The 25,371-nt window shown below is 38.2% G+C and overlaps 1 protein-coding gene across 4 annotated transcripts in view; it reads right to left on the bottom strand.

Moving 5' to 3' along the window:
* The window catches only part of LOC109033364 (lysosomal alpha-glucosidase), a 115,975-nt gene that overhangs the window by 46,618 nt on the left and 43,986 nt on the right, over nt 1–25,371 (bottom strand). For all 4 annotated transcript variants that reach the window (XM_072305076.1, XM_072305080.1, XM_072305086.1 and 1 more), the window contains exons 4-7: nt 19,728–19,818; nt 14,744–14,912; nt 14,266–14,335; nt 3,870–4,112 (exon numbers count right to left, since the gene is read on the bottom strand). In XM_072305076.1, the coding sequence (XP_072161177.1) occupies nt 3,870–4,112; nt 14,266–14,335; nt 14,744–14,912; nt 19,728–19,818 (573 nt within the window). The remainder of the gene's footprint in view (nt 1–3,869; nt 4,113–14,265; nt 14,336–14,743; nt 14,913–19,727; nt 19,819–25,371) is intronic.

Below are 25,371 nucleotides of genomic sequence, written 5' to 3' on the forward strand. Positions count from 1 at the left end.
ACAATCAGAGGAAAATATTATCAAAAGCAAAGGACAGTAGATTTTCTTTGGAACTGGAATGAGTCAAGGAGATAATAAGAAAAGGGTGGAATACAATGATACAACCAAATAATTGTACTTCTAGGCTATGTAATGGACACTTACTTGCGTTGTAAAGCAAGGGTGCAGACTGCAGAAACGTCCTGACCTTGCATCGCAAGGCCTGTGATGTGAAGGAATATGTTGTGTACACATGTTTTTTTCCAAGATTGCAATGAAAAGGGTGTAACTAGTAAAATTGAGGCAATTTTCCTCTGAATCGCAAAAAGGGATAATCACTTGAAAAATGTTTGGGGAGAGGGGCCTTGCAAAATGAGAGAGGCGTTCTGAAAAATAAGAGGGCTAGGAACTTTCCATGGCCCAGTTACAGAGTTTCAAAATTTCCGCTCGTTTAATTTTTCCAATAGTTTATTACCTTGCATATCTATTACAGAATACCATTTTCAAAGAATGACCATTAAAGAGTATAGACAAATTATACATTTCAAGCAAATATTATTATTGGTTGTTCTTCAACACGATAAAATATACTAGAAAATCTTTAACAGAGCCATGAAAAATGCAGAATTTTAGTTACACCATCAATTTAGTGTTTATGGGGAAGAAACTTTTCCACACATTTTTAGTTCAACTGTAATATCATCAAGAAGGAGAACTGCAAAAAATTCATCAGAATTAATTTACAAAGCTATTGCATCATTTCCTTTTAAAGTAGATTTGAATAAATGAGATTGGTAATAACAACTCCGCCTGTGCTGTCTTCCAGGTAGTACTGCCAGTCCCAAGCCCGGGCTACGAAGGAGGGTTTGGAGGTGAGGCTAACAACCTGCCTCCGGCAAAACACCAAATCTGCTCAAAGGAAAAATAAAAGAACTTGGTACCAGACTATAACGGATTTACCACTAAGAAATTTAAGGAATACAGACAAAACGGATTAAAATGGTTTGACAATAGAGAATTGTTTCGTGGAACAAGAAATCATGGAATAATAGAGAACAAGAAATTGTCGTAGAGATATAGGAAAGAAACACTGACATCTGTCCTCTAAATGAAATAAGAAGAAAAGGCGCTGGCAGTGTGGCATGTGAAAATTACCAGATTTTCTACAGGGGTGCTAATAAAAATGATAGAGCATTTGCCAGTGTTGGAATACTAATTCATAAAAAATCTTGTTAGCAGTATCACTGCTATTAAATATGTTGATGAAAGGCTACTCCTTCTACAGATGAACCTCGGCTGTGAGAGGTTGAACCTAATATCAGTTCACGCACCAGATACGGGAAGAAGGAAGCAGAAAAGAGACAATTTTTACGGAAACTTGCAAAAAGTGATTGATGCCATAAGAAAAATTGATCATCAGGGATGCTTGTGGTATGCAAGGTGTAGCCAAGTCAACCAGTGTGAGAATAGAGACGTGGTCGTTGACCGAATGGTTGAGGAGAGACTAGTGAAAATTTGTATGACAGGACAACCCTTCAAGAAAATATTAGCTGGACGACCGTTTAAGGATGGTCACTAAGTTAGCTCTCTTCTTCTGAGGATGACTGATATTGCTGCTTCTTATTGATTTGACAAATCCTTTATTTTTTAAGTGTTTTTGGACTTTGTAATATTTATATGAGTTAGTGTGCTCCATACTAGTACGCCCTAATCGTCCGTAGAAGAAGGAGAAGAGAAAGATGATCAAATGATAGAATATACTCGGACTTAGCACCAGAGTCTGAGTAACGAAAGAAGCCTTCGACACTGTGAGTCAGAAATTCACGATAACAGTTACTTCAGCACTTCTTTCCTAAAATGTAAGGTTGAAGGTCCCTGGACTATTCCAAGAGATTTTGTTTTGTGAAATAATGTACCTAAGGAAAAAATGCCAATATGAGGAACACAATTTGTCATCAAAGCAGACTGACATTGACTACTCCCAGAAAAAATTATTGCTAGAACAGTACACTGCATGATTAAAAAAGCACTTATGTTTTGATGTAAACTGGGATACCTAAAAAAGTGCCAGAGTAACATATCAATAGATCTTTGCATTTCAAAAGAAGATCTTTGCATTTCAAATTTTTCAATTAATTTTTGTGCTAATTGATTGAAGGTTTTTTCTTCTTTTTTTTTTGCAAAATTAGCAAACTGAATTTTATCACTTAGTGATGACAGTGTACTCACTGTGCGCCTGAAAAGACTTATTGTGAAGTTGGAATGAACATAAAAAATTCGAGCTGAAGGTTGCAGTAAAGTACTCCTTGATGGGTTTTTGACTTATTTCGAAATAGGTCATAGGAGCTCTTCGAAAAATAATTGCATTATTCAGGTTTTGTATAATAGCAAAATGGGCCTAGGGGTGACACATAGAACACCCCCCCCCTCCTTTATCCTTGTCTTGAATGATCTGAATTTTTTATATAGTGTTCCTTAGTATGAGGTGCAACAGTCCTGAAATTTTGACCGTTGAATTTCTTGTCCCTGTAGCAATTTTGAAATAGGTTACTAGAGCTACTGGAAAAATAAGGGACTTTTGTGGATTTTTAGAGGTAAAATAGCAAGATGGGCCTAGGGGTGACGTTTAAAACCTTTTTCTCTGATCCTGCCTCGACTGAACTGTATGTTGATTCCTGGTATTAGACGCAGCTTATTTGGAATTCTTACGCTCATGAAATTTTTTTTGCCTCCATGGCGGCAATGCCAGGTTGCGGACTTATAAGTAACTAAAAGTGTCGAGGGGAGATTTCCTGTAAAGTTTTACAAAAAATGCGCATTCTCTGAGATTTCAATTAGAAAAGGCTTAATTGCACGATTTCAAATTACAATGTTGCCAGTTCCACGATGTAAAACTTGTTAAAATGACCTGAGTCCTGTTGCAGCTTTGAGTCTTGGGATTTCATTTGGTTCGGAATAGATTATTATGATACTGCCGTATTTTATGCATTGAAATACTATGAAACTGTTGGAGTTATTTACATGATGCGTCCAGCTGACTCAACAGAAGAAGAGGAACCCAAAGCTTGAAGCTGCAACGCGATTCAGGTAATTTTAACGTGTTTTACATTGTAGAACTGGTAACACTGTCATTTAAAATTATTCAAATACGCACATTCTTACTGAAAACTCTGGCATTGCACATTTATAATAAAATTTCGCACGAAACCTCACCTCGAAAATTTCATTTTATCAAAAAATTTGATATTTTGAAGTCCGCAACCTTGCAATGCCACCACCGAGGCAAAAAAAAATTCTCGGGCATAGGAATTTCAGAAAAGCTGCATCTCATATCAGGAATCAACATATTTAAAATGCAGTTTAGTCAAGGCAAGACGAGAAAAAAGGGTTTAATTTGTCACCCCTAGGCCAATCTTGCTATCTTACCCTTCAAAACTACAAAAATGCTTTTATTTTTCGAGGAGCTCCAATAACCCATTTTGAAATTGGCCAGAAACCTATTAAAAAGTACCCTACTACAACCCCCAGCTCCAATTCTTGATTTACATTCAATGTTCATGATAAGTCTCTTCAGGTGTACAATAAGCATTTCGATAAATTAAGCATGGAAGACTCATCATGGGCATGATTTGAGAATATGCTGGTGCTGCCACAATTATAGAGGCAGTTTTAGAGGTTGTTCTCAGCTGTCAAATTTTTAGATTGTTTTTAGGGCACAGGCACTCAAGAATCATGTAACGGTGAGTGTTTGAAGTGTACTCAAGGAAATCCTGGAACGTAAATAAAAGTATATCCTCCTGTACTTAAATATAAGATTCCAAGACTTAGTGTAAGGTGGGTACAGCTCTTACTGAAAGTTATTCACACCCTTGAGAAAGGGCAAAACTTACTCTGCCTACAAGAGGGAGTCCACTCTCATTTTTTATAAACACCTGATCGGCGAGGCCTTCATCAAAAGGCGGATATGTGCCTCTTGGCTCAGCAGCACTCACTCCAGGATCCAGAATTGGCACGTAATGCATTCCCATGGAATGCAAATTTTCTATGAATTCTGGTAATTTTGCAAACTCTTTTTTATTTCTTGTAAAATCATTATTTCGATCCATGTAGTCTAGATCATTCCATTGCACATCCTGCAAAAATAAAGCAATAGAAACATGAATTAAACCATAGTCCATTTCACGAAACCTGAGACTTTTTATCATTCAGCATTAAAACCCGTAAATAGCAACGCAGCAGTCTTGGACTCGGGTGCCCCGACCGCTCGCCGGACACCCTCTTTTGTTCAGCGACCATAGGCCGACAACCCGTCCATTGTGAGGGTAGGAACAATGGGCACCCCTAATCCCTCCTTAATGAGCCCTTGTACCCGGACCGAAATTTTTTTCTCGCTGAGAAATTCACCTTTTGGCGTGAAAATTAGTTCTAGCGTGAAAAAATGATAAAAACGCACTAGAATTTCGTCCAAGTATCTTAATTTTGAGCTGATATACGGCATTTGCGTACGAAATACCGTATGTCAGCTCATAATTAAGATTATTGGACGAAAATATAGTGCGTTTTTGTCATAATTTCAAGCTGGAACTAAATTTTGGTTTGAGTTCAATCAGTTTTTGAGTTCGGATGGTCTCTAGCCTATTCAGAGGATGGAATAGACTTGACAAACCATTAAAGAATCTTAAAGGCGACCAATGAACCCGGGTGTCAAAACTACCAATTATACGCTGAATTGGCGACTTGGATCCCCAAAATGTGGGGTAAAACTTCGAGATAGGAAGAAACACCCGTTGAAACTTTTAATAAGTAGGCTAAGACCTACAACATATAAAAAAATCAGCCGATTTAACCGGGCCCACTTTTCTCATAAGGTTGGACTGTCGTCCTTTAAAGATCTTACTGGGGACAAAAAACCTATTTCTGCCTGTGCCATTCTTCTTCTCTTCTTCAATTCTTCATCCACCCTGAGTGGTCAAAATAACAGAAGCATAAAATTGTGAAAAACATTAAGTTAAGGCCATTTTCAGAAACTTAAGAAGTAAAGAAAATGTACCTATTTATGTCATCTGAAGCATCAGCCAAAATTCAAAAGTTCATGATAGTGATCGTAGTAGAACGGAGACTGGAGACCTTGAAATTCATACCAGTAAACACAGAATTGCGTCAATTTTTCAAACATGGACAAATACATACAACCTTTTTGAGGATAAATTACGAGAGGTGTTGAAACTTGAGAAACATCTAAATGTTACTATAGACAGCAGGCTTAACCATGAATTTTCCTGATTCTGGCAGGCACTGCACCTACTTTCAGTAGCATTTATTTACATATAATTTTGAGGCCATGACACTGCGAAGGTCTTTTTACTTAAACATATTGCAATGGAATAGGGAGAGAGGGATATATTTGATTAATACTTTCTTCTTTAACCCCCAGCTCCTTATCTTGACAGAAGCGCCAATTTAGGAGTCAATGTTTTTATGAATGTATATATTCACAATAATCTTTAATTATGTTTATTTTAGAAAAGTATAAACCTACTAACTTCAAAAAATTTTTTTTAAACGATGACTTTACTTGAAGGGCCAGAAAAAGACACTCTTTCATAAGAAAAGAAAAAAAAGAACTAACATTAATTAAACTTCTAATGATCTTGGTGACATATTTGAACATCATACGAGGGGCATCAAGAAAGTAAGTTTACCTATTTACTATCTCCTAAACTAAGACGGATAGTGAAAATATTTAAAAAGCATTGAAAAGCAACAACTTTCAGCTTTCTAATGTGCTGTAGATTATTAAATTTGGCTTGATAGAACTATAGAAAAGTGGATTTTTCTGAACCCATCTCCCCTCCCCAAGGTAGAGTGCAGCCCTCTGTAGACAAAAATCAAAAATCAACAACTCGACATCTGAATATTTCTTTGGAGTTTGTCATTTTAAATTTAAAGATATTGCTGACCCACAATGATGGTTCATTTTCAAATTCTTCGGTCAAAACCACTTGAAAGGGGTCGGTGTAAAACGGGCCATTTGGGGCTCGGGGTGGATACCTTTGAAACTTGCCCTATTCAGTTACCGAACAATACCCCATCTTTTCCCGCAGTTTCAAGCCCCCCATTTTTTGGGAGACGCAGCGGGGGGTCGAAGTTAAAAATCGGCAAAATTTTTGCGAATTTATTATTCGAAAATCATGAAGTGTTGGCGACCGCGGTTTAAACGATCGTATTCAGCGTGATAAGAGCTTAACACCATAGGGTCTTGTCAACTTCAGCTCGAGTTACCGCCTCCGAAGCGCCGGAACGCTCAAAAAAGACCCCTTATTTTTTCACGTTCGGGCCGATTTAAAAAAAAAAAAACATTTTTTTATTTTGATGAAAATCGGATATGTTGTTCCTGACTCCCTGTAGCCCCTCTAGTTCCTTACCGCATGCTGGGGAAATGTTTTGGTCGCGAGTTATAAGAGCGGACAGGAGCGACGGTCGGAAAAATCGGCTATTTTGAACTGCGCGCGCGGCTTTGATCGGAGGGAAAACGTACCCTCCCACTCAGTCCGGCGAATCACACTCCTGGGCCGAACTCGCACTGTTCCCACATGTCTCCTGATCCGTCGCCGCGCGCAGTTCAAAATAACCGATTTTCCCAACCGTCGCTCCTTTTCGCTCTTATAACTCGCGACTAAAACATTACTCCAGCCTGCGGTAAAGAGCTAGAAGGGCTACAGAGAGTCCGGAATAACATATCAGTTTTTCATCAAAATAAAAAAATGGCTTTTTTTTAAATCGGCCCGAACGAGAAAAAGTCAGGGGTCTTTTTTGAGCACTCCGGCGCTTCAGAGGCGATAACTCGAGCTGAAGTTGACAAAACCCTATGATGTTATACATTTTCTGAAAGCTCTTATTGCGCTGAATACGCTCGTTTAAACTGCGTTTCCCAAAACTTCTTGGCTTTCGAGTAATAAATTCGCGAAAATGTTGCCGGTCGTTAACTTTGGCCCCCCGCCGCGTCTCCCCAAAATTTTTGGGGGGCTTGAAACTTCGGGAAAAGATGGGGCATTGTTTGGTGAATGAATAGGGCAAGTCTCAAAGGTATCCGCCAGGAGCCCCAAATGGCCCGTTTTGCACATACCCCTTTGAGTAGAGAGTCGGCGGCAAATGGATAGAATCGCTGGTCCATAAGAAATACAGGGGAAAAAGACGTCAACTTCAAATGAAAATTTCTTGCTTGAAACGCAAATTCGCTTCTGGGTTGTTGAAATTTTCTTAATCCTCACATATCCACCTTCAATTCTACAAAAAAGATCTTGCGATTTTTTGTGACTGTCAGAGACATTTGAAGTTAAAAATTGGGTGTTTCGCGTTACTTTTACATTGTTAACACAGGGCTGATTCGAAGTTCCCAACTTCAAATAAACTTTTGTCTAAAAATACACAAAAAATTCTGAGAGATAACATTTTCTTATTCCTCGGGTGTTTTACATTGATAGTGCCAAAGGGTTTTCCTATGTCGGTGCTACTATCTTCATCATTTAAAGTTAGGTATCTTCCACCGATTTTTGTCCGCATCGTCCATAAAGACGCCACACTGTGCGCGGGTCCAAAATTTCACAGAGCCCCATCAAAAAGTGGGCTGCTGTATCTTTTGCTCATCGCAAAAAAAAGGTGGCTTAGAGATGCTTGAAAATCATGAAAACCATAAGGAAAAACATTAATCAGCTATGAAATTGCAGGATTGACCGTGTTTACTTTAAAATCAGTTGTATCCGAACAAAAGTTAACTGAATTGTCACCTTTAGCACTCACTCACTCACTGATTTGTTTACAGCCTTTCATATTATTCCGCCCGCTCTTGAAAAAAATTCGTCAAAGATGCATCATTTTGAAAAATATGCAGCAATTACAACATTTCTTCGGTAAATTATCCTGAATTTGAGCAGCTATGGTCACCTTTCTTGGTTAGAGAACGAATTATAGAGTGCAATTCACACACCGGAACTAAATTCAGCAGCAGAACTTAACAGGTTAACCAATTCTTTTCACAAACTGCAGTCTAGACCCATTAATTATCAAATAATCCTGCTTATATTATTATAAAAAATGTAATTTCTCGTGTTTTACATGAAATTCAACCACCTCTATGTCACTTTCTTGCAACAAACGATAGACACAGTAACTCATTTGCTAATAGCGCTCTGTGAAATTTTCAACCCGCATGGAGGGGAGATGGGTTCAGAAAAATCTACTTGAGTTCTATTAGACCAAATTTACCAATCTATAGCCCATTAGAAAGATGAAAATAGTGAGTTCCCAACGCTTTTTACAGACTTTCTTTGCTTATCTTGGTTCAGAAGGTATTGAATAAATGAACTTCCTTTCTAGATGACCCTCGAACAATTGAGGAGTACTTTTGAAAAACCACGTAAAACAGAAATGACAAATGTGAGAAAAACGCAGAAGATTCAAATTCGTGGAGTTTTGATGAAAATTGATGAATTCTTAAAGTGTAAAAACAGTACTGAAGGGCATTCTCTCTTTGATCGATCACCTTAAAAAAACATTTTATAGTTACTTGGCACTTCGTGGTAGTGAAGGCTACAAGTTCAGTTATTACATAGTTTTTACGGAGAACCACTTTTGTACCTCCACAAAATAACTTAGATCCTTGTTTTTAGCACAAAGTTGATTGGAAATACATAAGAAAACTAGTGCACTGTGGTAAACACATTTACGAACACACACTAGGAACACATTTACGAATTAGTTAAGGAGCAAAAAAATAACTGTCTAAAATTACACCTAGAAAAGAGTCAGACTTCCTCACATCATTGAAGTAACTGTCTTTTAATATGCACAAAAATGAGCTCAAAGAGCATCCTTTCACCTAGAGTAGCCACAGCTTTTAGACATTTCTTTTTATCAACATGACAATGCGATAATTACCAGCGTCCGTCGTGAACGGACGCGTCTCTGTAACGCTCCGAGTTTTTAATTCGAAAAGTGTGTGGTTCGGACGTTTTTCGAATTGATTCTAATATCAAGTTACTCGTCTTTGTCTCCTCTTCAAGACAATGTGTGAATTTTCCGCGATAGATATCTTTGCCTGAAGTTATCTTCGAGTTTTCTCAGTGATAAAAGGCTTAGAGCCTAGTTTTTATCTGCTACATCGCGTAGTGCAACGTGCCTTCGCCGCACTATGGTCCCAATCCGCTCGGGAGCGCTCAAAAATCGATATTTATGAAATTGGACGACATTTTTTTTTCGAGTCAAAATTGATAAATATAGTATCTACGGGTCATAAACTACACATAGTATACCTCAAAAAAATTTCTAGTCACTTTGAAAGTGTTACAAACTGTGCGAATAGTCTGATATGTATTTTCTGACCCGTGAAGCGGCTATTTCTAACAAAGCGTTCGGAGCCTCTCCTGAATCATGAAATGGTCTCTCAGAATTCTTGCTTACACCATTTTGTAGAGGACTCTAAGAGGATTGTAACGCACTAATTACAATTTTTCTCCGAGGCATTCTGATACATTCTACACAAGGTAGAAGTTGGGTACCTATTTTTCATGAAAAAATGCCGATTTTTCCCACGTACTTTCATTTTAAAAAAAAGTCACCAAAGGTCACCTAATGAGACACCCCTAGGGAGCTTCTACACATCCTTGGGAAGCTGCAGTAGAAATATTTCGTGCTTTGGTTTGCTTTTTCTCGAGAAATCAAATTTATTAGGTCTCTAAGTCGGTGGCTAAAATAACGGTATTTAGCAAGTTTAGCCATCGATCAATCTGCAGTCGACTTAAACTTTTTCGAGGCATGCGACACCTCCAAAAACGTGCTTAAGTAGTCTCTATGAATCCTTAAGAAGGATTTTAAACCAAAAATTGTTGGTTCTTCTTGCTTTTCGAACGAATTTTGAATCTTTTTCGTACCTGCGTGTTTCCTTCAAAATACTGTATTACAACCCTGGAAAGCCCCTCGAAAAATATTCTGAGACATTTGGCACCTCCAGAGACACTTTTAAGTCGTTTCTACAGATCCTTAGGAAGGCAACCGAACCAAAAATAATTGCTTCCGCCTGCTTTTTCGACCAAATTTGAATTTTTTACGTGACTACGTGTTTGCCCCAGAAAAACTCAATTTTTTGCCCTGAAAAACACCTGTAATTGCAGCCTTAACACGTGCTAAGCAATTTTGCATCTACAGAGACGCCATTATGTGGCTTCTATGAATCTTTTTGAGGTTGACCGTTTCGAAAAAAATTTGGTTCCCCCTGCTTTTTGAGATTTTTTGAAAAGTTTTCCGTTCCGCAGTTTTATCTTTAAAAATGCTCTTTTCCATCCTAGAAAGTACCTATTGATGTAAAATTCCTTACTCCCCGAATATTTATTCATTGTTGATTGAATTTTCCTTAACGTGACAATATTGCACCCCCCGCTCTTCAACATTGTTATGTACCCGATTTGCGTTTCCCGGCAAATCAACATAAAGAAAAGTCTTCTCTGAAGCATTCTTTCGACATTTTTAAAATACAAATGAATTTTAGATCTATTTCATTTTTTTCAGTTTAGTTATCCTTAAAAAAAAAAAAAAAAAAAAAAAAAAATCGGTGGGGGGTTTCAAAAAATTAAAACATCCTTAATTTTGCATGGACTGTACATGTATGTGCAATGAACGCATGGTTTTCATCCAATCTAAGCAAGTATAACAAGCCAATCGTATGGCAGTTTGTGGATTATGTGAAAAAATGTCGGTAACTTTTGCAAATGATTTTTTAGGGAAAAGCGGAGGTCAAATTCGGATTCAGCGCATCAAAATCATGAGGAAAACACATCTTAAATGTATTTATACTCAAACGGAGAGCCGCTATGATTTTTGATCACTGAAGAGTGAATTGGGACCATAGTGCGCCGTCTCGCTCGACGTAATCGCGCAAGTTAATCTCGCCGCTGATAAGGTCCCAGGGCCTTGTCCGACGAAACTAAGGCCCCTCAAACCTTAGCGGGCGCCGACCCACCCCCACTCCGCATCTGGACATGTGCATTTAAAACAGGAGGTTTAATTCCGTTCACCAGTTTTCCTCGAGTTAAACATACAAAAATAGAAGGTTTTGGAACTTCGGACGGATTTTCCAATTGTTGGAGGAACAGGTGGACCCATCTCTGCTAGCGATGCGCTCCAGTCATGTTCGGAGCCGGTCTGGCAATTTGAGATACAGCGTCGCAAAAGTTTTCCTAGCCCAAAAACAATTCGGATTCATTAATCACTTTTCAGTGAAATTATTTAATCTTCGTTCCAGAGGAATGGTTGCTGGATGGATCAGGGGACCCATCTCAACGGTTAGCAAAACGCTCCAGTCTGTCGTGAGTCAGTCTAGTCGAGATAAAGTGTCTTAATGTCCTGGACCGGAAAACAATCAACACTTTGGTGAAGTTACAACAAACTCAATCAAAACGGATATTTTTATCTGAGTTATTATTCTAAGTCTGTCTAAATTTCCTTTTTTCCTTCTAAGTTACATTGACATGCTCAATACTCATAACGGCTTTATGCTGAGTTATTCTTTTCTTTCAGACCTTCAGTCCATTAAAAATATTTACATTAAGGATAGTAAATCCCCCCTCTCTCCTGAGCGTGAATGGAGGTGCGTGCGGGCTGACCGTTGTGGGCTTGACCTACATCTTTTGACGATAGTGAGAGTCAATTTTTTCAGTCAGGAGAAAAGATCGGTGGGCACTCCAAATCAGGCTTCTAAGCCACTTGCCATTAAACTTAGCCCCGGACTGGGGAGGGAGAAGGGAGCAGGCTTTTCTTGGGGGTTTTTCTTCTGGGGATTTTTCTGGACCATCTGTAAATGAGTCAAAATTTCTTTTATTCACTTTGAATTTTACCTCTTGTTTTTTAAACAAAGTTATTCTTTAGACATTGCCTTCTGCAATGCCTTATTTTGTCACAACGTCTGTAAAGATAGGTTAAGGTGTATATGTCTCAAGGCAACCAACTTTTAATAGATTGTACTGAGGCCTTAGGGTCGGGGTCCTGCGCCCCCCCCCCCCCCCCCGGTTCCACCTTGTTAATGTCTTTCTAATAAACTTCCCTCATTTGAGGATTAAAAAAAAATTTGATAATCAAAGGACGATTTAAAAAAACTGCATTGAACTTGTGCCATGATTAGTTAGAAGAGAGGGAAACATAGAGATTTTGTGCATAATTTTTGGCTTTTTTCCAATAGTGTTTAATTTTTCTTATGGATTCTTGGATCCATACGTTACTTTTTATAGTTTCCCTTCTTATTATCACTGTTAGAAAAATTTTTTTGTTGAGCTTGAAAAATTCTCAGGAATTATGAAAGGAGTGTTGCCGATTCTAGAAACAATAAGTCATTATTAAGCCCTCATGCCAAAAAATGATTCTCCTGGCAGATCTTAGGAGGTGGTCCCCCTAGAACTTTCCTGCGGTTATAAGCAGCCGCTCAGTGTTACGCATGCTCATCAAAAACCATTCCGTTTACAAGACTGACACGTCTTCCATGATATATGACGTATATCCATATACATGGTCATGGTTTTAATAGAGACCCATGAATTTCGGAGATGATCTTTTTCAAATTGCTTTCAAATCCATAATTTTGATGTGAGCAAGTACAAACTACATATATGTGGGTATCTCAGGATACAAGGAATCAGATAATCTGTTCTCCGGAAAAACCCTGTACAGCCCAGCCCTGTACAGCCATATGAACTTATTTAACCCTAGTCTGCCCCCACGGGAGTTTCAACTCTTTGCCATTTCTCGTGGTATGGACGAAATTTTTTGTCCTTCACAAATAGCTCTACAAAAACATCTAGGAACACGATTTTGAAGGAAAAATAATAATAAAAAAAATGTGCATGAGAGATCAAAAAATTCACGAGTACCCCCAGAAAGCCTGAGCGGGGTCAGATATCCTTATAACATATATTTTACCATTTAGCATCACAAAAGCTTACTTTGAAGGTGTATTCATTTTTCTCTTTTTAATTTTTTTTAGAAACTTATAAAACAAGCAAAATTTTTCAGATTTTTTTCGTTTTCAGTATTAAGTAGCCCTATGATCTTTTTTTCTCATGCTGAGAACAACATGGCAACATGTGTATGATAAAATGGTTGCATACCCTGCGCCGTGTTTTTTAAAACTTAGATATGCTTTATGGTGAAGGCCTGTAAGGTTAGTGCACTGATATTAACTAAAAACATGAAAAAAACGTAGGTAACTAATTGATTTTCAGCTGGGGTCAAATTGACCCCGCTCAGGCTTTCTCGTTGGTTCAGAGGCTCAGGCAGACTAGGGTTAAAGGAATTACCCGATTGAAAGAGAGCTGATTCACAACAGAAATTAAAAAAATATTTTTTCAAAGTAAGTTAAAAGGAAGGAAGAGTAATAACTGAAAAATCACAAGGAATTACAATCTGCAAAAGTGCTTTAAGCATAAAACAAGCACACAAAGCTGCAAGCTCAGAGATGGGCGAAAATTATTCGGCAATTATTTGGTCAACTAACAACTTCGATCAATCATCTCAATTGGACGAATAATTGACGACAAGACTTCTTATAAAGTAGAGAACTCTGTGGACGAAACATCTAATTAGAGGACCGAGCATCTAATTAGTGTTGCCAAACTAATTTCAGTAATTGCCGAATTATTTGCGCTTAACTTTATGCAAGCTTCTATAGAGAAAAAGTTGTGAACACAAATCTGCGAGGAATAGGTGCAGTCAGGGTTGGTTCCGTATGACTAAATCGGGGCCAGCCTAAGACTCTGGAGAGAGGGGAGAGGGGCATGATCAAATACATCCCTTTCCCCTTGCCTACAGCATAATACTTGTGTAAAAAACATTCCACAGTGCCAGAGCTTTGAAATTTGCAAACATATGGTTCTTGCCGCAAATGGGTCTAGAATGCAGATGGAATGTGTCCTATTCCAGCAAGGTGACGATTTGGTTAGAAGTCATAAAAAACCCCGAGACTTCATGAGACCCTCGCCTCGTCTTCAACAAGTTTTGTATCATCCACACGTGCCAAAAAATTAAAAATCGGATAAAAACTGAAATATTTATGCCTTATTGTGACATTGGTACTTATCCTTTAAATCGTGTAAAAAGAAATTGAGTAACAATCCCCTTAATCCTTCTCCCCCTAGACGTTATGTATCATGAACAATCCTAAAAGATGGCAGATGTAAATCGAAATTAGGTCTGATTACTGTAAACCTTTGACACATTTTATTCTACCAGTCACTAGGAGCTTACCACAGGAATTCCAGCGGCCATGGTTCGGTTTAGAGTGTCCATTGTAACTTGTAATGAGGATTGGCCGTACCTGGTGGAGGAAGTAATCACAAAGAAAATAATCAAATTAATAACACAGGTCTGCAAAAAAAAAATTCCTTTTTTTAAATAGAGGCACTTGGATTTGATAGAGGATTCTCCTATGATTTTAGGTAAGTTCTTTTTACCCCGGTAAGTTAGAACCCCTGAAAAGTGAGAAAATAATGGAAATCACTTCATGGAGGCCATCTTGGAAAATGGCGGCCACCAGAGACCTAGAGGGATCCAGTTTGGGTCCCAACTGATTTTCATTCTAGGTACCCAAAACTACATTTTCATCAAGTCTCATGCTGGTAACCTAAAACGTGCTACCAAAGTGCTTTTGATCCTAGGTGACCCCACTGGCTCGGAACATGAATGAGCCTGAAAAATAAATTTTAGACAAATTGTGGTGACTTACTTGCACATATGAAAACCCAAACTCCAATATGGAGGCATAAACGGATATCCAATTAGGTCAAAGTACTGTTTGGTCACATCAGCAGGTGATGGGCCGACAAAAAAATAAAAGTCTAAGACTCCTCCTAAAACTCTGTAAGTGATAGCAGGTGCAGGCTGTAGAATTATTTCTGCAATGGGAGAAATAAAAAAATGTACATGATAGTCCGTTAGAATGGTAAAAAATTAAAGATCAACTCCATTGGTCAATTCTCTAATTTCACATCAAAACTGTGTATCTGCCATTTTACAGTTACTTATTTTTCGTTATTTTTATTTCTTAATGGTGGAAAGAACTATGTTTTAACGATTTCAAGCTTTATCAGTGAAGTAAAATATAATTTTTCACTCATCTAGGTGGTAATGGTGGTATCAATAGATAAAAAAATGTCTCCTATACACAGACAAAAAATTAGGTAGTTGTTATTAAAGGTGCTATTGATGATATCCCCTTATTAGTAATAATTCTACATGATTTGGAATTTTTATACATTAGGTTAGGTATATATGTAGAATAATCCTGAAGAACATATTCCATGATCAATTATAATAGATAAACTTCCTAATATGCCTTTTGCTTTGTTAAGAACAATCTGAACGGAAACAACCAATCTAACAATCTAAAGTCATATGTACTACCGAGGAAAAGGCGATTAATATTTTCATATCTGTTTGCATTAAACATATTATTCTTATTATTAAAGATGTTCATATTCCAAAAGCTATTTATATTCACCTTAAGTTAATATCTTAACTCGACTTGCTTAAGGTGAGCAGAATAATATATTTTCCTCTCCATAAAATTTAAATGAACTAACTTGTCTGGGGTCAATAGAATAAAATATATTCCTTTCCATAGAAGGACCTTGCACACCTCTTATGGGAAGCTGCACCATGAAGAAACCTTAATTTTTTTATGGCATTCGATTCTCCTCAAGATGCTGATCTGAAGTCATCATAGCGCCAACTTTCTACGATGCATCGTTTTCGCAAAAAACCTAAGAGAAGATTCAATTATTTGACGACAATGACTAAAAAAGAAGAAAGTATTCGAGAACAGGCCCGATGTAAATAAGGAAAAAACGTAGCACGTGTCCGTCTACTTATCTATACCTGTCGACTCTGGGGCTATCTCCCTCCCGCTCTCGTCCGGTTGACGTTCCGACTTTCCTGTTCTTATGCTCCTCAAAAATCTGATTTGGATGGTCGAGCAAAACGGCGTGCGGAATCCGAGATAAGACTGCCGGTCGGTGCGGGAGTTCCCCTGATTTTCTGGTTGTCACACAGCACTCGAGTGCTGAAATGAGGGGTCTTTCTGGCTTTTTATCGCCGAATAATTGAATCTTCTCGGCCGTTTTTGCAAAAACTGTGCATCGTAGAAAGTTGGGGCAATAATAACTTTCCATTAGCATCTTGATGAGAATCGAATGCCATAAAAAAAGCAAAAGAAGAACGCTTTCCAGCCACAGTGGAAACGAAAGGTAGATTTCGACTAATCATTTCTATGAAAACAGTTGCGGCTAATGAGCCTGACAGGTTGGAAAATTGTCCCCCTTGAACTTGAGATTTTCAGGATAAAGGGCGGTTTTAGATGGTAGGTGAATATAGGTTGTTTTGAAGGCCATGACGAGACGAGTGGTTTGAGGTACCACCGACTAAGATCGGACGAGTTTGAAAAATCATCCCCCTTTGAACTTGAGATTTTCCGAATACGGGTTGGTTTTAGAGGGTAGGTGAATATAGGTTGTTTTGAAGGTCACGATGAGACGAGTTTCTTATCGGACGGGTTCGAAAAATCATCTCCCAGTGACCTTGACGTTACTGAACTAAGAGATGGGTCGATTTGCACGAAAAAGGAAACTTGGTGTAGACCTCATAACAGTGAAGAGATATCGTTTGTGTCGTTTTGATCGTATCGATAGTTCCGAAAAAAAGCGGTCGCAGAATTCACACACACACACACACACACACACACACACACACACACACACACACACCCTCAGTCCTGTACGACAATAGTTGTGGGGCCACTGGATTTGTGTGTTGTTGTAAAACTAACCTAACCTAACGATATTTTGACCGAAACAGCCTAATTTCTTCTAACCTAATTTAACCTAACCTAACCTGACCTGACCTATCAGGTTTTTTTATAGCCGATAAATGCCACTTTCTGTCACGATTTTGGTTGTGGGGCCACGGAAAATGACCCCACAAGGATAAGGTGTCCCTACAAGGTGGAACAGAAGCGTGTGTGCAGACCCCATAACCATTGCCATACAATCCCACCCTCACAGCGCGTACGCACACACACACACCCTCACACATACCGGGTGTCCGTAAAGTAACTGAAAAGTGGGTATAATTTTTGAACAAAAAAAGATAGGAGGTCGCGGTTTGTGGCATTCTTCATCATCCAGAGGGGGAAATTTTTCGATGGGGGGTTTATCTTGGTGGACCCCCCAGGGGGGCCCCAAGGGGGGGGGCAACTTTCAAAATTCAACTAGCAACCCCCATTTTTTTAGACATGGTTAAAAAGAACTTAAAAAGACAAGAAAAATGACGCAAATAAAATTAAAATCGGTTCACTCGTTCAAAAGTTACAGCCGGTCAAAATTTTTAAATTGACCACTTTTCAAAAAATCACCGTTGAGCTCCAAATTACCGAAAAAACAAAAACAAACCTGGAATGAAAAGTTTGAAAACTGCCCTTTCAGGCAAGGAAAAACAACTGACGTTGTCACAAGTTTGGATGGCATTGTTTCAAAATAAAATTTCGGAAAATTCAACATGGCGGCAAATTTGAGGAAACGCGAATAATGAAAATTCCAGAAACTGTTATCTTTCAAATACCCTCTAGTTTAAGGAAATCAATGGTATCAACTTTTTTTCCTTTATTTGGCCAAGTAAGAGCGATAATTTGCTGACTTTAAAGTTGTCAAGCGGGACGCCTTCAATCGTTGGAGTATGCGACATCACATGCACAGGATTAAGTGTGCTGTCAAAAAATGAAGCCGATGTGAAAAAGCGCTCCTCCTTTGGGATGCTTTAGTAATGTTCAAGGTCCTCATCCTCAAAAAAGAAGAAAAGAAAAATTGAGCAATTTTTTTATTATTATTATTTTTTAAAGTGGAAGTTCTTATACCTGATGTTCTGTTATTCCGTCAAATGTTCAAAGTTATATTTATTTTGCTGCAAACAATAGTAAATTTACAATAGTAATTGCCAACTAAATCAGAACGCAGTATGATCAAGAGAACTTAGCATACTGATTTGAGATTCGTAAATAGTGTTACCGATCAGATATTGCATCAGATATTACCTAAAATATCGGTTCCTCAAATCGTGAGGTTGAGGCTGTCAATAAGATAATCTCAACTCAGATAATAATCAAGAGTAGAACGGCGTTTTCGGAATTGAAAGCGTAGCAGATATCCTTCTTGCCAACTTGGAGTGCCAGGAATTAGAGAATCACAATTATTCTTGCGTTTTCAATTTTCAGATAGAGAAATGTCAAAAATGTCAACCGCCCCTACCCCATCAGGATATACCATGTTTTTTTGGGCTCACCTAGTTTGTGGGTAAAAATTGCTTAATTTCTCTTTTCTTCTTTTTTGAGGATGAGGACCTTGAACATTACTAAAGCATCCCAAAGGAGGAGCGCTTTTTCACATCGGCTTCATTTTTTGACAGCACACTTAATCCTGTGCATGTGATGTCGCATACTCCAACGATTGAAGGCGTCCCGCTTGACAACTTTAAAGTCAGCAAATTATCGCTCTTACTTGGCCAAATAAAGGAAAAAAAGTTGATACCATTGATTTCCTTAAACTAGAGGGTATTTGAAAGATAACAGTTTCTGGAATTTTCATTATTCGCGTTTCCTCAAATTTGCCGCCATGTTGAATTTTCCGAAATTTTATTTTGAAACAATGCCATCCAAACTTGTGACAACGTCAGTTGTTTTTCCTTGCCTTAAAGGGCAGTTTTCAAACTTTTCATTCCAGGTTTGTTTTTGTTTTTTCGGTAATTTGGAGCTCAACGGTGATTTTTTGAAAAGTGGTCAATTTAAAAATTTTGACCGGCTGTAACTTTTGAACGAGTGAACCGATTTTAATTTTATTTGCGTCATTTTTCTTGTCTTTTTAAGTTCTTTTTAACCATGTCTAAAAAAATGGGGGTTGCTAGTTGAATTTTGAAAGTTGCCCCCCCCTTGGGGCCCCCCTGGGGGGTTCACCAAGAAAAACCCCCCATCGAAAAATTTCCCCCTCTGGATGATGAAGAATGCCACAAACCGCGACCTTCTATCTTTTTTTGTTTAAAAATTATACCCTTTTTTCAGTTACTTTGCGGACACCCTATATATATATATATATATATATATATATATATATATATATATATATCCCCTACATTTTGCCACTCAGGGCTTCAGGATCGATGCTCTTTGAGCGAAAATTTCGAGGTCGTACCGTCTGCAATAGGTAGATATTTCTTCGAAATCTACCTAATTAAGGTTTCTTCATGGTGCAGCTTCCCATAAGCGGTGTGCGGGGTCCTATCAATGGACTAGGAATCAAGCTTGAAGCAAAATATTTTGCATTTTCTGTGCTTGTGTTCTTATTAGTGTGTCTATTAGTGTTCCCTCACACATCAAACCATAATGATTTCTTTTCCTCCATTTTATTTTGCACATTATAATATTTTATTTTATCTGTTTATTTCCTTCTTTTTTTAAATTTTTTTTGTAACAGCCATGCAAAGATGTTGAACTAAATTTTGAGTTACAGTAGAATGTTGAAGAGAATGTTCTTTTAGAAAAAAGTCAGACTTCCACCCATTAATTACGATAATGAGTAAACTTAGCTGGGTATTGAAGATCTTCCATTAACATAGCAAGGAAAGGTATTCATTAGTGAGAGAATCCTTTAATTATGAATCAGTCTTACCCATTGGATGAGAATTTTTCAAAAACACTCCGTGACTTTGCCCTCCATTAGCAACATTCAAGAGAAAAGGATGAGATCCATATCCGTTTATCTGAAACAAATTTACAATTATAGAAAATATCCGTAAATGCCATTGTAGATTTTCATGATTTTGTATTTTAGCATCAATAGGCCTAATAAAATAATATCATTAAAAAGTCTAGTGGTCAGATCTTCCGGCCATAAGGTATTGTCAACGTATTTAATGGAAGAACTAGCTATCAATTGTTTAGCTAGTATTTCAGGATGCTCTTGAAACCTTTGAGGTATCCGCTCCTCTTCGGGAAATAATAAAGTTACATGGAATGATGAGGTTCAGCCTTGGTATTGAGGTGTTAGTTAATTTGAATTTAATTTATTTTCGTTTTAGTACAGAGGTATATACAAAGCTTATAGACAAATATGTAACAAAAAAAAAAAAACAACAAGAAACGAAAATAAAACACCCACTAATGATGCTTGGCCATTGAGTCGGGTGGAGCCTCTTTGTTTGATTTTATTTTCTTTTGTTTCATTATCCTCTTTTTTCGTCCCTTTTTCTCTTTCTTTTTGTTTTTTTTCCCACTTCCCCCTCGCTTATCTCTTGCGGAAGAAATTAAATTGCTGATTTAACAATTTTGTAGTCAAAACAAAAGTCCAAGATGTTTCAATGTAGATTTTACAACACAAAAAATGCCAATATAATCACCCTCATGGTTAAATAAGCTTTCCACTAGTGTAAAATGGACATTTGAAACATGTCGGACATATTTTTTAACAATTCAATTGTTAAGTCAGCAATCCATTTTTTAACGTGCTTCCCTATTGTTCATTTTCTGAACATAGTTCATTCATTATATGGGCTTTCAAGTGGCAGGCTATTTTTGAGAATGGCGCCGTACCTATAATAAGTTCCTTTAGTTGTTTTGGTAACTTCTTATATTCCTTTATTCCTGAGTTCAAGATGTTCTTATATGTCAATTCTAATTTACATTTTCCTGTTTTTAGTAACATGTAAGTATGTCCCTTGTGGGGTACTTTGGAAATTCAAATATTAGGCAATTTCAATTCTTGGAAAGGTATTTTAAAGTTTCCAGTTTCCATATATTCTCCAATTTTAGAAATATTATAAAGCAGCCTTTTTATGCTATGTCCTGGCGGATTTTTCTTAACAATTGTAGTAGCTAAGCTGCTGTAAAATTTCTTCTACTTGACGCTGGTTGGCTGCTGCATTGACCACTGAGCAAACAACTCGCCTGCAACTGCTGAGATATATAGCCACCACCTTGATCCCAGATCACTGAGGTCATAGAGAAAAAAAGGAGACCTAAAAGGAAATATTTTGAGGATTCACTTTCCCCAAGACCTGAATTTGCCCTTGAAATTTCAATCATATTTTTGTTGCTCCAACATTTGTTCTTCAACCATGTTCGCGATTCACGATTACCGCACTTCTTTAATGCGCCATCTGGGTACAAAGGCACCATTCATTGGACCGCAGATTTATCTACCCTTCTAATTTTCTCATCATTTCACCGCTTGTTCAGGGTGTCTACAGACTTGGAGACAAAAAATTCCCTGATTTTTTACATCGACAATTCGAGGCGTACAACTGAAAATGAACAATTTTTTACCTTATTTCACTGTTTATGTTGTAATCGTGCAAACCTTTTTTCCTCTGGTATTTATCATCCAAGCATCTAAAATTACAATGCTTAATTAGACTCGTTCTCTGTTTACTATTTTTAGAGGACCGTTAAGCCCTGAACCAGAGCGAAGCTCACAGTCAGTTTGATTGGATAGGTTGCGCTGATAATATTTACAAACAAAAAACTAAGAGTTTAATAGTTGAGGAGCTTGCAACTGACCACCGACCTCTCCGCCAACGAATGAGAGGCATTTTTATTAGTTTCCTTTGTAAATTTAACCCATTTAAGAAGTTATTTGTCTTAAAGGGGACGGCAACCTTAAAAACAAGTTTGGCTAAATCGACAAAGAAAAGTGTGCAATGCACGATACTGGAATCCGTTTGCGAATATCTGCATTCGCTGAGCCACTATCGCGAAAAAACAGCTGAGCGCGTGACGTCATGAGCTCAGTCTCACATTTCGCAGTCTGCACTCTGCATACGATCTCCGTAGTCAAGTGGCCGACGCGTGTTCGCGACAAGTTATTAGTTCGCCCCGATCTCGATCGTTCCTGGCCGACTCATTTTTCTTTGCTTAGGTGTGACTATTTAGGCGACTTCGCGGCGCTAGACAATGAACGCGCCAGACTCCGAGTTGTGTGCGTGTGAACCGCAGTCCAGGGTGACTACTAAAACAGGCTGGTCAAAAATACGTACTTTTACAGTACTTTTTCAGTACGTTCTCAAGAAATTCAGTACCTCTTCCAACAGAAATATTCCGTACTTTTTCAGTACCTCCATTCGACGAAATTAGAAAAATTTCAAAAATTTAAATTTGCGACGAAAATGACGAAAAATTAGACAAAAATTCCGGACTTTTTTGCGGAATTTCCGCACTTTTTCAACACTTCCGGACCGCCCTTAATAAATCAGTACTGTTTCCGGACTTTTCCGAGATTCCGGACTTGCAGACACCCTGGCAGTCGCACCATGAGCGCATAACGTCATCAGTCAGACATACAATCTTTCATATCTCTGCCGATTTTACGAATTTTTCATTTGAGACGGATCAATTTTGCTTCTTATACCTTCCTGCTTCAGTTTTTAATACTATCTCATTTTCGATTTTAGGGTTGCCGTCCTCTTCAAACTTCAGTATCGTTAATAAAGCTTGGAAGTAAAGAAGGGGTTGTGATTTGAGCCGAAATCGACCCCTCCACGGAATTGGAATTTTTTTTTGGATATTTGAAAGTTGACGATGCATATTTTATAGAAATAGTCGACTTTTGCTGTCTCTCGCATTTTTTGGCTGCAAAACAGGAGCCTGAACATGGCTCCGGAGCCCAAAATAGCTGAAAAACGCATCTTTCGCGGTTCCACCTCTGATTTTGACCTGCACGTGAAGGTGACGGGTCACGAGCTTCGAATGTGATGTGAGAGACACTCAGACACGTAACATACTGGAATGTGATCAACCGTCGCCTTTGGGTCCAAGTTCAAAATCGAACTTTTCTCACTTCTTAGCCCAAAATAGCTGAATATCTATGTTATCCACAGTCCTACCTCAGATTTTGACCTGGGCCCAAAGGTGGAGGATCATCATGAGCCTCGTTTATGATGTGAGAGAAACCTAGGCACGGAACATACTGGAACATGACCAATTGCCACCCTCAGGCCCATAATAAAAACTGCCGAATATTGCATTCTTTTAATGTTCCACTTCGGACTTTTACCGAGTCTCTAAATATGATTGGGCCCAAAGGCGACGGTTGATCAGATTCTAGTATGTGTTGGGTCTAGGTGTCTCTCACATCATTATCGAAGCTTAAGACCCATCACCTTTGGGCCCAGGTCAAAATCTGAGGTAGGATCGTGGAAACCATGGATTTTCAGCTATTTTGGGCTCCAGAGCCATGAATAGGCCCCTGTTATGCTGTGAGGAAAGTCCGATTTCGAACTTGGGCCCAAAGGCGACGGCTGATCATATTCCAGTACATTACGTGTCTGAGTGTCCCTCACATCATATTTGGAGCTCATGACCCGTCACCTTTCGGCGCAGGTCAAAATCCGAGATGGAATCGTAAAAAACACGTTTTACAGCTATTTTGGGCAGAGACCGCAATAGCTCATATCCGAGTTGCCTCGGCCTCAGGTATCAAGAGGCAACTGTACCGGGAATTCCCTCGGTATTGAAATCTGGACGGGGATCGGAACGCGTACCGCGCTGTCAACCCCTTCGGAGGCGCGAGGGGATGTGAAACGCATGCGGTTAAAATCAGGACCTCGGATCGGTCTCTTAGTCCAGTACCACATGTACAAATAAGAGGTCCCGTGTGCAGCTTCGTGGGTAAAATTGTTGTGCCCTGGTAGCACAGGTCAGATTGAAGATGTTTTTAAAATGTGTCATTGATCCGAAAAAATTTCTTTAAAACATTTCAATGAAACATCTTGAAAACATATCATGTGTCCAGACGGTTTTGAAAAGGTTTCTAAAACAACTCTATGTCACCCCTAAATTTTGTTTCACAGATACGTCCGATAGATGTTTCTCATACCTTTACAACACATCTCAGTGAGGTATCGGCACCACAAATTCGTCGCAGAAATATATCTGACACATTCTTGAAACATTTCGGTGAGAGGCATGACATTCCTTTGTATCGTCGAAACGTTTCAAAAATGTTTTCAAAACCTTTCAGTGGTTTGTTGAAACATCTTGAAAACATATCATGTGTCCCGACGGTTTTGAGAAGGTTTCTAAAACAACTCTATGTCACCCCTAAATTTCGTTTCACAGATACGTCCGATAGATGTCTCTCATACCTTTTCAACACATCTCAGTGAGGTATCGGCACCGAGGCTATAAGTATCAAAAATTTTCAGACATTTGTTTTAACTAATGTCGCTGTGGAATTAGAACCATCACAGCAGGCATCCCTTGATACCAACCCTGCATGAGGGCTGAATCGTTACACTTCATCATTATCAACCTATCAGAGGGATTAGAACACCTTCACTTTAGAGAAGTATACGCAAAGCACGATGTACGGTTTCAATATTCTAGATAATCCATAACTTTTGAGCTTTTATGGAGATGAACTCGATTCATACAAGGAATTAACCGTGTTAATAACCTCCACATAATTAAATGTCCAAAAAGTATAGCTTGAGACGAAAAATTAAGCTGAAATTTGGTAAAATTGAAAAATTAAACTTCAACGCCCTCTGGTGGATTCAGTTTGAACTAGGTAGGAAAGGTTTTAGAAAGGTCCTAGAAATGTTTCTATGTTATTCAATGAAACATTTCTAAAACGTGTCAAAACATTTTAAGTGACGTATAAATTCGAACAAAATATTCAAAAAGGTTTCAAAGACATTATATTCATTTTTAATTGAAAATCAATCCAAAATGTGTCAGATAGGTTGCTGGGAGGTGTTGTTGAGTCATGCAGGAAAATATCTGACAGCACTTTGAGAAGTTGCTTGAAACAAGCTGTAGATTCATTCGAAACATTTTCAAAATATTTCGAAAACATTTCACCAAACACTTCGAAATTGGAAGTTTCTGAGAACGTGTTGGAGATGTGTTGAAAACATTTTTCTAAAACTTCAGCGACACTGGTTCGATTTATATTCAAAACGTTTTGAAATGAATTGAGGATGCTGATCGGAAAGAGAATTAAAACGTTTTGAAAATGAGTTGGAGATATACCGCACCAATCAGTAATATTTATTAATAATTGAAAACATATCTAAAATGTGTCAGATAGGTTGCTGGGAGGTGTTGTTGAGTCGTGCAGGAAAAGTATCTGACAGCACTTTGAGAAGTTGCTTGAAACAAGCTGTAGATTCATTCGAAACATTTTCAGAATATTTCCAAAACATTTCACCAAACACTTCGAAATTAGAAGTATCTGAGAACATGTTGGAGATGTGTTGAAAACGTTTATAAAAAGTGATAGTAGAACAATTTGAAAACATTTTGAACACATTTTAAAA

The sequence above is a fragment of the Bemisia tabaci genome, chromosome 1, assembly GCF_918797505.1.
Source record: "Bemisia tabaci chromosome 1, PGI_BMITA_v3".
Taxonomy (NCBI): Eukaryota; Metazoa; Arthropoda; class Insecta; order Hemiptera; family Aleyrodidae; genus Bemisia; species Bemisia tabaci.